We start from the raw sequence: 15,445 nt of genomic DNA, 5'->3' as shown, positions 1-15,445 counted from the left end.
GCAGTCGAATCACCTTACATTCGGGAATGTGGCATATTCACATGGGGGCCCACCTAATAAATGGTCGTGATCATCGTTCACAATGCACTTCAAGGGAACAAACTGAGGAATGGCGGATTAGGTAGGCTCTGAGGGGCACTGAGGGGCCAACATGATTTATAATCAATTTTTACATATCATTTTAGATCATGAACCCAAGAATATCCCAGTCTCAAATGGATCACAAAGTGGGGATTAAATTCCCACCGTTGAAAAATTATTGGGGGCCACAAAAGTTTTGGATCAAGATGATATTTGTTTTTTCACTTCATCCAGTTTTATAGACCATATCAACAGGTTGGATGGTAAATAAACAACACGGTGGACCCTAAAAAGTTTCAATGGTGGCCATCATTAGCACCGCTGTTTCATGTGGTGTGGTCCACTTGAGACTTGGATCTGCCTTAGTTTTGGTTCCGTACTCTAAAATGATATGAAAAACTGGATGGAAGGTGTGGATAAAATTCATACATCACGGTGGCCCCTCAGTAACCCTCAGAGCCTCCGCCTTTTGAGGTCGGAACAGGCGGGGTAGTACCTAATCCGTGCGCCCATATAAGAGGTTAGCCACCGGATGCTCGACCTATTGTAACAGTTCGATCTGGGTTCATGTTTCAATGATTCAAACTGTTTATACTGCCATGGATGTGGGATCTTATTATTATTATTATTTATTTTTTTAATTGGAATAATTTCCTTACCCAAGCCGAACTTGGGTTTTTAAATGGCCCAACCCAGACTCAAGAAAACTAGTTAATCTCTCTTATATGCTAACAATCGGAGCACAGGGGTAGAAGTTTGCCACTAATCAGATTTTGGGAATGTTAAAGCTAGGTACTCTGAAAAGATATGGGAAGGGTTTTCAATAAAAAAGAGAGGGCATCTAGGTAATTTAAAACATATGCCATTTTTCATCATAATCTACTGCTCGGTACCAGTTGGCTTGACATTTAATAATTAAATAAAAATTTAATTACACTAATAACAAAAACTCATGCGGTGGAAAAACACTTACATGTAATTAATGTACGTGAGGCTAAAATACAAAATAAAATAGTTAAACAAAAAAAAGAAGAAGAAATAAGAGGTATATGGATTTACCTGACTCGATAACATGCATATTTTATAAGGCAATAACACAGAGCTTTTTTCTTCACTAGAAACATGAGAAAAAAAATCATAAGACTTACTTTTCATATAAGGAATCCAACACTTAAGAAGAAGATGAACTAATGGAATACAGTTTTCTCTATTTACACCTTATACACACAAAGCCCCGCGAAAGCATACATAAGACTAAAGAAAAACTAAGCTTCGTAGTACAATGGTTACATAAGACTAAAGAAAAACTAAGCTTCGTAGTACAATGGTAGGATATGTCGCTAAATCCACCACCTTAACAACTTAGGCCTTTTATGGTAATGTCGAAAAATGAATTAATATCACTTTAGTTGTATTAACAACAATATATGTATTAGAGATTTATTAACTAAAAAGAGATAAATTCATTTCCAGGCGTCAATCAAATGGGGCATTAAAATGATATGACTACAAAAATATGTAACTTAAAACACAAAAGCAGCCTTTGGTTAGGTGGTAAATGCTAATAACTAGATGGGTGATTTATGTATAAAAGACCATATTCATTTGCCACTTATTTGTCCAATTAGAGGATATGAAAGTTGAGGTAAAAAATGAAAATAATTAAAGGTAAGATATTCTTTCTAAATGTATGCTATCGCCAGTAATTTTGATTTTTGAAACATAACGTGACGGAAATTGTAGTTATTTGATACATGACATACAGTAACATATTTTTCATGTCATTTACTTAAGATTGATTTTTGAAACATAAGCCATTTATTTTAGGCCCAGTAGGAAATGGAATTATTTAATTGGACTTAATTGGACGCGGATTAGCTACTGACAAGTAGAGTATGGAGGCTTGACATCTCCAAGTTACGTGGCCCCACCATGATGTATGTGTTGTATCCCCACCATCCATCCATTTTTAGAGAGTATTTTAGGACATTATCCAAAGAATGAGGCTGATCGAAATCTGGAGTGGACCCCACCATGGAAAACAATGGGAGAGAGTGACGCCCACCGTTGAAAACTTCCTAAGGCCCACCTTGATATTTATTTGAGATCCAATCTATTCATAAGTTAACATAGACATTAAAGAACCGAAAACACTAATATCTATTCATAAGTTAACATAGACATTAAAGAACTGAAAACACTAATATCAGCTTCATCCAAAACTTTCATGGTCCTTAGAAATTTTGAATGGTGGGCGTCACTCTCTCCACTGTTTTCTGTGGTGGGGTCCGCTCGAGCTTTGTATCCGATTCATTCTTTGGTTTATGCCCTAAAATGGTCTCTTCGAATAGATGGTCGGTGTAGATACAAAACATACATCGTGGCGGGACCCACATAATTAGGTGACGTCACTTCAATAGCTTGTCTAGATACTCAACCTGTCAGTAGTTAATCAGCGTCCTATTTAATTGATGATATATGGGCGGCGTGGATGAACGCGGATTATTAGGTTGAGTAGCGAGATGTTACCAACTTCTGTGGTCCCACCATGATGTATGTTTTGTATCCACACCGTCCATCCATTTGGAGAAGTTATATTAGGGTATAATACAAAGAATGAGTCACATTTAAAGCCCGAGTGATGGAGAGAGTACGCCTACCGTTAAAAAGTTACAAGGGTTATAAAAGTTTTCGATCAAGCTGATATTTGTGTTTTCTCTTCTTTCATGTCTGCTTTAACACGTGAACAAGTTAGATCTCAAATAAACATTATGGTGGACCTTTGGAAGATTTTAACGGTAGGCGTCACTATCTCCACTATTTTCTATGGTGGTCCACTCCAGCCTTGGATTTGCCTCATTCTTTGTATCATGCCCTAAAATTATCTCTCAAAATGTTTGGACGGTGTAGATACAAAACATACATCATGGTGGGGCCCACATAACTTGGTGACGTCACTTCAGTAGCTAGTCTCGCTACTCGACCTGTCAGTGGCTAATCCGCGTCCGGCGTGGATATGCAACGCATTCATCAATGTGGGGTGTTACCCGGGCAACACTGAATCCGCTCCCTTGATCCAAATCCAACGGCTGGAAACCGACGGTTAGATTCAGAGGCATCCAGATACGATGCGGCTGTTATGACAAGGGAAAGAACACGGGGACCTTGCGTGAGTGTGACTTTCGCATTGGAAGGGCCGTTACTTTTGCTGACGTGGACGAAACGACTTCATATGAATAAGATCTAATCCGTCCATCAGGTGTCCCACTCTGTATATTGGTACGAGACTAAAAAATCAGGCACATTAATAACCAAGGTGAGCAATACTATGGGAAGCATCTTAGACCGGAAGTCTCACCGTTAAAATTATTCAAATTGTTTGTCGGTCCTTAGGGGTTTTATATGTCATCAAATCGATTAATCTGAAAATACACATAAGGATGGATGGATTATCCAAAATGAAGATATTCGAAGATTCATGTGGGCCACACCAAGTGATTTTAGAATTTTTAGCCATTATTTTACCATGTTACCTATGGTGTGGCCGAAATTTAAGATCCATGAAGAAAGTGTGAGGGTTTATCTGATGGACAGATTGGATCTGATGTATGTTTGTGCCACTCGGCGATCAGTAGACGCAAGTCAGGCCCTCGACATGACTACGCAGTCGGGCTGTCGCGGAGGCGGAATGACGTACGCAGCTTCGGTAGATTTCCGGATCTACCGAGTGGATTCTTTACTGTGGGGCCCACCTTTATATATTTGAATTACATCCACGCCGTCCATCTGTTTTGAAAGCTCATTTTAGATCATTAGGTAAAAAATTAAACAGATCCAAATCTCAACTGGACCACGTTAGAAGAAAAGAAACAGTGTTTTTTAAACTATTAAATACTTCTTGTGGGCCATAAGTTTTGGATAAGCTGATATTTGTGTGGTCTCTTCATAAATAAACAATCTGGTGGCCCCAAGAATTTTTTAATGGTAGGTATTTAATCACCACCGTTTCCCGTGGTGTGGTACATCTGAGATTTAGATATGCTTCATTTTTGGGATCATAGCCTTATAGGAGCTGGAAAAACTGATGGACAGTGTAGATATAAGAAAAATACATCACTGTAGGCTCCACAGTTAAGGATCCACCCACCTCGGTGGATCCGGCGATCTACAGAAGCCGCGTCCCGTCCAGTCGGCGGCAGGATCCAATCCATTTCCGGTTATCGCAGCCCGAAAGAAAGAAAGTACGGAAATACTAACGTAAAAATTTCCTATTATCGTGCCTTTATTCCCGCTAATTTAAGTAGAGTTATTTGATACACTGGCGGAGTATGTATATATATGCGCATCTAGACTACGCATTGCAAATGTGGTATATATTTACCAATCCAAACGGTCCAAATGGTTGGAAACTTCCTAAGTATGATGTCCGTAAATCATATTGATTGAAAAACTCTGAAGGATTATAATGGTAACTTTATTTTGAACGACGGCTTGCAAGTGTATCTCATATCATCCGTCCAACATATGCCTATTTTAAAAAGGTTAGAGTAGTCAATCTAGGTTTTTTTTTAAAAATAAATTATATTATGATAATTATACATTGAATTTCATGATTTGAACGCTCCAGGTTGAGGAAATTGTAGGCGGTAATAAGTAATGGGAAATTGCATGTGTATCGATATTCATACACTGTCAGAGTATCCACCCCCAAATCTCGGCATTGAATAAAAAGACGAGAAAATAAAGCAGCCCATGTGATCCTTCCTTCTCGAGAAATTCTACCATCCTCGATCACAGATACTCGGGTTTTAGTTTGCATTGATGGGCGCATTAGTTGACTGATCCAGACCGTTGTTATGTCGTTAACCACCGTAGATGTCCTACTTCTAAAAACTATCCTTGATAGTGAAATTCTAACCATTCAAATCGTGGACTGCAAATGGACAGCTAAGAAGAGACATACATCAATCAGACCCGAAATCAATTGAAAAAAGACCTATGATTTGTCTAGATCATAGAAAGTGGGACCCAAGAAATCCTAACCTTTCGATGCCTACAAATTGATGTTTAATAAGAGAAATACAGCAACGGTCTACATTCAACTAAAAAGAATTTCTCAAGGTTAGCACGTTGTATCTTCCAAAATGCTAGAGTTTCGATGGTCCATCCACGTTGGCAATCAACATTCCAACGGTCAAGATTAACAAACCAAGTCCCCGGACTAGCCCGAACAAAAAACCCGAGCATACTATATATAATCACGCGGGTCGCGTATCCTCTCACTCTCTCTCTCTCTCTCTCTTCACACATTTACTCCTCTCTCGTTTCAAAGAAAACGAAACCCACGCTTCTCCTCCCTCCATAAAAATTCCCAACCCTTCCTAATCGTGCGCACCCCCAAACCCCTAACCTCTAATCCTACGCACCCGCCCTCCTTATCCTGCGCCACAATGCCGAACCCATCGCCAACGCCAATCTCACCGCCCCTGAAAGACGATCTCGACATCGTCATCCCCACCATCAGAAACCTCGACTTCCTGGAGATGTGGCGCCCCTTCTTCCAGCCCTACCATCTCATCATCGTCCAGGACGGCGATCCTACTCGGACGATCCAGGTCCCTGACGGGTTCGATTACGAGCTTTACAACCGTAACGACGTGAATCGGGTCCTCGGCCCTAAGGCCAGCTGCATCTCCTTCAAGGACTCCGCCTGCCGCTGCTTCGGCTTCCTCGTCTCCAAGAAGAAGTACATCTTCACCATTGACGACGATTGCTTCGTGAGTATCTTTCTCAGTTTTGCCGGAATCTTTCACTCGGTTGAGAATTGTCCGGATCGACTCGGAAGTTGCGAGTCGATCCGTCTGTTTTTCTGTGTGCTGGATGGTGGCGAGTCAGGAAATGAGTCGGTGGAATCGGCTCGTTAGCCGCGAGTCGATCCGCCTTGTTTTTCTATGTCTTCGAGTGCTGGCGGGTGGCGACTCAGGAGACGAGTCGTCCGAGTCGACTCGGAGTGTTCGTTTACGAAGTGGATCTGGAATTTCTCTGTTTTACTTTTCTAGGGTACAAGTCAATGCCTCAGAGGCGTGTGAGATATTTTTATCGAATGGATTCTAATTCTAGACGGTTCAATCTCCAAACGCCAAACACAAGCGCCCCCACACGTGTCACCGTGGCGCATACGTGCGCGATCTTGAAGGTTCATCACGTAGGCCCGTTGTTGAAAGTTCTTTAGCACAAAAATCTGGTGGGCCACATGAGCAAAGAAATTACAGCCAACTATCTACATTTTACGTGCGGGCATTCCCACGTGATGCATGGTCCGGCCTGATTATTAGGATCCGATATGTATGCGGAGCGATGGTCCGACGATCATCCAGGATTTCGTACACGTGTGCTAGGCTGGCACGTGTGGGAGCATCCGTGCTTGGCGCTTCTGCAAGTGTGCCTTTCGGACGCGGATTTCCTGCGAAAGCCTTTCGCAGGAAGTTCCTGCGCTGGGAACCCAGGTGGGGCCCACTGTGATGTTTGTGAGAAATCCGCTTCCTCCATATGTTTTGTGAGCTCATTTTATGAGAGAAGACCAAAATTGAGAAGGATCCAAGATTCAAGTGGGCCGTACTAAAGGAAAAGGTGTTTAGGGAAATTCCTACCGCTGAAACTTCCCTGGGTTCGACGGTGATGTTTACATGCCATCCATACCGTTAATAACGTCATTCCTACTGGGATGAACTGAAAAAACAAATATTAGCATGATTCAAAGCTTCTATTGGCCCACGAATATTTCAACTGTGGACATTCAAATACCCCGTTTTCGGCCCATTTGAGTATTGGATACGGCTCATTTTTGGCCTCGCATCCTAAAACGCACTCAAAAAAAGGATGGACGGGGAGGATTTCTCACAAACATCACAGTGGGCCTCACCTGGGTTCCCAGTGCAGGAACTTCCTGCGAAAGGCTTTCGCAGGAAATCCGCGTCCGTGCCTTTCGGCGAGTTGACATTATAAGAGCTTATTAATAAATTCAAAGATCTAGCGATATTTTATTGTCCGTTTCATTCATTCGCCAAAACAGTCGTTTTTCAACAGTTCAGTGTCGGATCCGTGATCCGCGGGCTACCGAGGTAATGTACACCGCGTAACCCATTCATAATGCTAACGTGACACGTGTGAGAGATCGGAGTCATTCAATGAGGAAGGCCCAGGATGAACGTTTCCTTCCTGTCTGCTTTTTTGGCTGATTTTTGTGCTGTGGCATGTTCGAGCTGGTTCCCTCTTGATGAATGGATTGGATTGAGGGATGTTGCTTATCTGATGAGCAATGGGGATTTGGCCCCTTCATCCAGTAGGCCTCACAATGGATAGAGTAATTTGGATGGTAAACACCATCACAACTGTGGACTTGTAGGAGCAATCCAATGATCTAGATCACCCATCTGGTGGGCTCAATCAAGGATCAGATATTGGATGGAAAGGGCACTGTTTGAATGATCCTAACCATCCTTTTGTTGTCTTTTAATGGATGCTTAGAAACCCATATTTCAGCGGTCCGGATTATGTGGGCAAATCAGCAATTGGTATTTAAATCTCTGATTCGATGGTCCATATTCCACTGCTATGACTGCCCTATTGCTACACCATTTTTGTTTTGTGGCCTACCAGGCCTACCAAGGTGTCCGGATTGTTGGACCATTTATCTAAGTCCATGGGTGAGCTTGGAAGTTGGAACAGCCTCAAGGAGAAAATGCTTAACCTCCTGTGAGGATGATCCTAACCATCCAATTGGTGCCATGCGAACAGATATTGAGGCAATGGTCCACGATTGGCGATCAGAAGCCCGATAATTGGATGGTTAGGATTGGTACAGATGAAGCATTTTGCTATGATCTCGTCTATGTTAGTGCCCTGCTAGATGGATCCTTACGGATTACAATGTGTGCGGACTATCAGATTTGGTACTCCTGCGGACTATCAAGCTAGTCTTTTTCTTTTCTAAACCAACCATTGGATGAAAGCAAACCAGGGGTGGCCAGCTCGATAATTGAGCTGGTAGAGACGTGTGTAAGTGATCCAAGTTAGATCCTTGGCTGTCTAGCCTTTGTGAAGCTTACCACCTTGGAAGTATCTAAGGTTTAATAATAAAAAAATAAAAAAATAAAAAATTAGAGCAAACCGAATGTCACATGACATGACCCACACCCAGCTCATGCAACCGAACATGCCTTGACTCCCTCTACTCATCTAGTCATCTGAGTCGACTCATCATGTTGTAATTATCCAACTCGGTATTGCTTCCTTACTAATTATGTCCCGATTCTGAGTACTCTACTTCAATTTTCTTGCTTTAATTGTGCATGCATTGTCCTTTGAATTGAATAGGTTGCCAAGGACCCAACTGGGAAAGAGATCAATGCATTGGCACAACACATCAATAACCTTCTGACGCCATCAACGCCTTTCTTCTTCAACACCCTCTATGACCCGTACCGAGAGGGCGCTGACTTCGTCCGGGGATATCCGTTTAGTTATAGGGAAGGAGTTCCTACGGCCATCTCTCATGGCCTCTGGCTCAATATCCCTGACTACGATGCGCCAACGCAGCTTGTCAAGCCGCTCGAACGCAACACCAGGTCTAGAATTCTCCCCTTTCCACATCTTTTTGTATGATTTTGATTTGTGAATATTGGATGTAGGTGTGGTCTAAATAATGGTTCTGATTCTAAGAGTTTTTTTTTTTTTTGGTGTTTGCAGAATTATATGATATTCTATTATACTGTGGTGATCATTCTCACTGATGCATCCACCATACTTGTATCATAAACGTGCACAATTCTGGTCAGATGAAATTGTGGGTGTAAATGGGTTGTAGCCCAAAAGTAACATTGAATGGATGATCCTAACCATCCAATTATTGGATATCAAATGAATGGCTAAAATGAGAAGTGCTCAGCATTTCGGATACAGGAGCAATTGTCCATGAAATGGATGGTTCAGATCACCTGAGAAGTGTTTAGTATGATTGGATGGTTGGGATCATCTGATTAGTGTGATTTTGGGCTATGCCTATGCCCCATCAACAGAAGGGTCCACAGTCTGGTGGATGGTTGAGATTGATGTCCAAGTATGGCACTTATGTGCATTCAAGTAATGATCAATCATAATATGTCAGATTATCAAAATATTGCATATTTTTGTATCGAGGTTTGTGCTTTGAGTCAAATTCATGGACTCAACAAATATTTTGTAGACCTTTCGGTTGTTGTTTCAAGATCATCTTGGTTTTCTTTTTCTTTGAAAAAAATAATTGGTATTTGTGCTGATTCATGGCATGCAGTTTTTGCATGTTGGTTGGGTCTCTCTCTCTACTGCTGCTGCTGCTGCTACTTTTTATTGGTTATTAAATTGATTTTACAAGGATTGTCATGTGTGTACATTTCAGTAGAAACTCAGTGTGTGCCTGTTTACATAATTTCTCTACCATCCCACTCAGTTCACATCCAGGCCGTGCACTTGATTAGCAATGGCCTAAAAATCACATTGACCATTTATGTTCTAACCATCCAACCAATGGCTTACTTGTTCATATCCAGTCCATGCTCTTGATTAGCAATAGCCTAAAAATCACATTGACCATCATAGAGGGTTAGCAGAGACTATAGATGTTAGAGCTATTCAATAGTTGTGTTTTTGTGCCATTGCCCATAACAGATGGATGACCTGTTGATTTCGTGGTATAGGTTGTAGGCATGCTTGTGTTGGTTGGACGATGAAGATGGTGCAGACATTCAGCTTCTCTATCTAGATTACACAAACGCATAACTCTTTGTGAATTACTTTCATTTCCTTGCTCTGAACTTGTCTGATGCAAAGAGGAGTTGAATTAATTAATTTTTGTTATGGTGTGATCTGATGATCATTGATTTAACTATTAAAAAACTTTTGAACTTTAAATCATGTACTGGAAGTTTCTCTGTTTGCTAGCAATTCGCTGTATTATGAGGTTTTTTTTTTTTTTTTTTGGGAAAAATACACGATAAATTCCTAAACCCTATAAAATGGCTTACTCTTCACAATCTCTGGAGAAAATGCATTTTTTTCCCATTAATCCAATCATAATGCAATTAAAACAGCTTATAATAAAAACGTTAAAAATGATGTTTAGTTAAAGTCAGCAAATTAAACGATCCATTAAAATTTCTAAACCCTAATAAAAGTCAAAATTTCTTAAACCTATTTTCTAATTCATAATACAAGCATCTGATGGTCCAAATTCCTTCTGAAATCAGACCGATGAGCTCCTCTCTTGAATCTGACTGCTCATACTGTTTGTGGACACTTGTTTGTGGAAGGATCATCGGATATTTTTCATTTTTAACCTGTCCAATAAATTTTGACCAACCCGATAGTAAGAGAACCAAATAAGCTAATTTTTTGTTAATGATACATCTACACTGGGTAACATAAATATTGGATAGTTTAATTTGATTACTTGTACGCCATGTGTGCAATTTTTTAGTGATTTCTGACTGCCTGCGTATCATCCATCACACTGCCATAGTATCAAAGTTTTTCTCTTTACAGTGTAAAACAGTGAATTAAATTTTATTTTGACCTTTTAAAGTATATTAAACTTGATGGATGTAAATTTTATACTGCTTTGTTACTTATGCACTGTTAATCATTAAAATAACAACTTAATTTGAATAGAGTTCTTTTATTTTGAACCAAATACATGAACACGTGCAGTTTTTTTTTTTTTTTTCAAACTGTTTTTTGGAGTTAAACCTGTCCAATTTTGATTGTTTTTATTACCATCATACCCAAATTAGCCAGAATTTTCACATACCCCCCTTTTTTTTTTCTGTATGCTGTTTTGCTATGTTTTCTTCATTTAAAACACTTGCAAGATCAAATTGATGGCTGTTCAGGGAAAAATATGAAACCATGCACTGCGTGCTGAAAAATTTAAAATACAAATTAAAAACTATGGGGGTGCAAGCACCGCGTCTGTTAAACTGATTTTCTCAAACAATATGACCTCCATACTCTGGTTTTACACACCGATCTTCTCTTTCAAGTTCTTTCTGGTCTTCGGTGAATACCTGCTTCATTTAGTTGGTTAGAAACTCTTCCTTCTTGTCTAGATATTTTATTTTCTCATCTCATCACTGGGGTGTTGCTCAAGAACTTTCCACACAAGTATACTGATTTGTGGATGATCTGCAAGATCTGATCAATATGGTGATCTTTATCCAATCCACTTTGGCATGTAAACTGACTCTGACATCGTATCATACTCCAAACCTATTAACTTATGAATTTTCTAGTGGAATTGTTTGGCTCACATAGCATTATAAAATAATGCCTCTGCTAACCCAATGTCATTCAGAGAACTGATCACATACAGGCATGGGCCGCAACTTGTGCTACCGTACCATTTGTTGTGCCAACATGTCACTGGTATAAGACATCAATACCGTGAAATGGTAGACCCCACCATGAAGATGACCTAGGATGGAAATCAAGCCGTTCTGCTTATGAAGTGGTCTCTTGGTTGAAAATAACTGATGGTCTGTCTCAATATATTGTGTGTCCAACTAGTGAGTGGAGCAACCTGATTTTTGAGAATGATGATCTTTATGGTGGGGCCTACAACATTTTTTCGGTATTGATGTCTTACACCAGTGGCATGTTGACAGAAAAGATGGTATGGTACCAAAAGTTGGGGTGCCATTGCCTGAATGTGATCAGTTCTCCTTTGTAATTGCTGATCTCTGGCTATGCACGTTTGTCCTCTTGTATTGCTTGGTTTTGATGTCAGATGTTGGAATTTTTTTGCACTCGTATATAAATGCGGAAAAGATCTTCCACCGTAGTACTTGTTTTGTTGAAACTCATCCACTCTTAAATGCAACACAAGATCACACCACAAGGAGATTAGGGGATCCAACAGAACCTAGAAATGGCAATCCAATGCTATCATTGAAAAACAAAAGAAAAAGAAAGCAATAATTCATGTCGAAGAATATATATATATATATATATATATATATATATATATATTGAAACTACTAGTTTGGTTTCACATCAATAAATTCAATATCAATGGAACAAACTTCATGAATTTTCTTAAAACTCAAAAAAATCGAGCTTGACTACTGCAATGTCTGGTCTAAACTTGCTTCCAATACTAATGGTATGGGGGTCTCTGATTTTGGGTCTGACTCTCAATGAAGCTTTATTATGTTTATCTTCCCTGCTTATAGGTATGTGGATGCTGTTCTGACAATACCAAAGGGCACACTGTTTCCTATGTGTGGAATGAATCTAGGGTTTAACCGGGAGCTCATTGGCCCTGCCATGTACTTTGGGCTGATGGGTGATGGACAACCCCTTGGCCGGTACGATGACATGTGGGCAGGATGGTGTTCCAAGGTACCTTCTCTAACTTTCCCTCTGTTTCGTCATTTTTCACCGCAGCAATATGTTTCCTAAGATGATTTTCCTTTTTCCTCTAAAGCATCAATTTTGGGTGTAAATGACAAACCAGAACTTGGTGTATAGACCGTTCTTATCATCTGGTGCAGATAATCAATGGAAAGGCCACTTGGGTCGGCCATGGTCCAACAAAAGTTTCTAACATCTTAATGAATCGACTTCTTTGCGGACGATCGAACATTTGTTGACCACTTGCAAACTAGCAATTGAACTGCTAGAAACTTTCAATCAGTGTGAGGCGACCGATTGATGGACGACCAAATTAGTGGAAATGCATTGCAGTGTGTAGCTTATGTGTGAGATGATTTGTCTTCATTTTCGTTTGATTTCAACAATCACAATTGCCATCTGATTTGTAGGTTATTTGCGACCACCTCGGTTTGGGGGTGAAGACGGGCTTGCCATACATATGGCACAGCAAGGCGAGCAACCCATTTGTTAACTTGAAGAAGGAATACAAGGGCATTTATTGGCAAGAGCAGCTCATTCCCTTCTTCCAGTCCATCATTCTCCCAAAGGAATGCACGACTGTGCAAAAATGCTACCTGGAGCTCTCGAAGCTGGTGAAAGAGAAGTTGGGTGATGTTGACCCCTACTTCCATAAGCTTTCGGAGGCCATGGTTACATGGATCGAAGCTTGGGACGAGCTCAACCAACCAAAGCCAGAACCAGTTTAGTATGCTGCCTCTGCAAAACCCAAATAGAGTATTCCTTCTTTAGGTGTTATATGAAGAGCGTTTGTTTCTTTTTTGTTCTTTTTTCCCCTTCCATTTCTTACTACCGTATGTCATTAATTAGTAGTACACTTCAGTGACTTTCGTAGAAATTTTGTTGGGTTTTGGGGTTCTTTAACATCTGCTATATATAGATAGCGGTTGGTCTTTATGATTCTATTCTCTTTGTGACCATGAGCCTTGCATGTTCTTATTTATTACTGGGCAACAGTTATATAGATTTCATTCAGTCTATGGTTCTATTATCCTGTGTTTGATTCAAGTCCTTTGAAAGGAACATAGGGGTCTAAGATTCAGTAAATGTGGATTTTTTTTTTTGGGAATGATCCAGATGGTTGATCCGGTGGACCACACTTCTCGTAGGGGATCCACATCATTCCTTTGATTGGTTGCCTTTGACTAGATAATACACATTCATGAGTCAACAAGCAGGCAACAGGTTAAGGTTTAGGTCCTTAAAAGTTGAGATTGGGGGGCTTCATGGTTACCCCCACCTGTGCTGTGGCCCATCAGATCAACTCCCTAGATCATTAAGCCATGGGACACACGGATACTGGAATTAGGAGACTTAGCAAGATAAGTGCTCCAATGCTAGTGCTATGATATGAGAGCACGGAAGCAGTTCTTCCTTAGCAAAGCGTACATCTGTGTGGGGTCTCTGTAGTTACCTTTTACATCTCAACTACATTTCTTTCTTTATACATGGGTTGAAGCTTTGGGATGAGCTCTCAACCCACCAAACAAAGCTAGCAAAAATTTTAATTGCTCCAAGGCTCTCAGTTTTCGTACATGTGAGGTGATTGATCTAGTGATCCAGACTATTAATTTGATGGACCACATTGTGGATCTGGGATGCCTCCAACCTGTCTCAGGTTTGTAGATCTTAACCCTCTAGTCAGTTGCTTATGATTAGATAATTAAGAAACAAAATACAACTGCCTGTATTCAACCAACAAACGCCAAGGATTGTAGTTTGAAGATCGTAGACTTTGGGAGATTGCATCATACCCCACCCCCATGGTGGGACCCATCAGGTGAACTGTCTGGATCAAGAATAATGGGACCGACATTGATTATGAAAAGAGAAGAAAATAAAAGAAAAGAAAACAAAAAGCCTAAAATCTCCAAAACCATTACCATCCCAACATCATGTATTATTATTATTATCATCTAAAAAAAAATGTATTTGTTTAAGGGCGTGTTTGGATGCATTATCAAATTGAATTGCAATTATATTAATCTAAAGAAGTGGAAATCACCAACTTGCTATTTCCTTTCCTAGCATTTGCATCAGGAGTCTGACATATACACAATTCAACTCGAGTCCTTGCCTCGGTGGTAGACTCTCAGGAGTTTCAACCCAAGGTCTTGGGTTCAAGTTCCCAAACGCGGTGAAGTCCCACCTACGGGATTAGGCCTGTTTATTGTGGCCATATTGGTCCCGGGCCAGGTTCAGGCCTAGGTTTTAATTTGTTGCCGGGCTTTGACATACCTTGGCCCGGCCCAATTTGGGCCCTTGCAAGCCTACCGGCTAATAGACCATTTCAATGGGCACATACGGATCACTGACGAATCGACGAGCCTGATTTTAGGCCCACCTTGTCATGGCTCGGACGGATGGCTTTCAGCCCAAGTTGAAACATTGGCCTTTGGTCGTGAAGGATATTCGGTCTGCCTGGCAGGACAATTTTCATGCTTTTAAGATCCGTTCCGCGCACATGGTCTATTTGTGTGAAAATCCAAGCCGTACGTTCAAGGTCATTTAATGGGTCTTAGATGGGAAATCACAGTTGTTTGCCTAGAAATCCAGTCGTGTACACCTGAGAACAGGTACGCAACGGAGCATTCCTCGTATATATATTTGAAATGCTCGCCTGGAACCACTTCTCAAGAGAACTCTTTTTGATACATTATGTGAATCCAAAATCTGAACGGTCTATGTGATGTAGCACCCCATGAAATCCTTAGGTTTTAACTTTTAGTAGATCCAAAACCCTAGTGAGCCATAGCAAAAGAAATAATTATATCAGTTAAGTTACCTCTCTCTTTGCTATAGCCTACTAGAGTTCTCGATCAGTATAAAAGTTGGGCCTTTGAGAATCTCACAGGTGCCACTTTACATGAATTGTTCAAAT

General features: G+C 40.5%; 1 protein-coding gene across 1 annotated transcript; it reads left to right on the top strand.

Annotated features, from left to right (window-relative positions):
- The first annotated feature begins 5,361 nt into the window (after window positions 1-5,361).
- Window positions 5,362-13,469, top strand: LOC131246773 (probable UDP-arabinopyranose mutase 1). Its single transcript, XM_058247167.1, has 4 exons — window positions 5,362-5,858; window positions 8,458-8,708; window positions 12,345-12,513; window positions 12,936-13,469. The coding sequence occupies exons 1-4, from the start codon at window positions 5,532-5,534 to the stop codon at window positions 13,251-13,253; spliced, it is 1,065 nt and encodes a 354-aa protein (XP_058103150.1). The 5' UTR covers window positions 5,362-5,531; the 3' UTR covers window positions 13,254-13,469.
- Window positions 13,470-15,445: the final 1,976 nt, after the last annotated feature.

This window comes from Magnolia sinica, chromosome 5 (assembly GCF_029962835.1).
Source record: "Magnolia sinica isolate HGM2019 chromosome 5, MsV1, whole genome shotgun sequence".
Taxonomy (NCBI): Eukaryota; Viridiplantae; Streptophyta; class Magnoliopsida; order Magnoliales; family Magnoliaceae; genus Magnolia; species Magnolia sinica.
The sequence above is the reverse complement of the archived record's forward strand: the minus strand, read 5'-3'. Positions and strand labels throughout refer to the sequence as shown.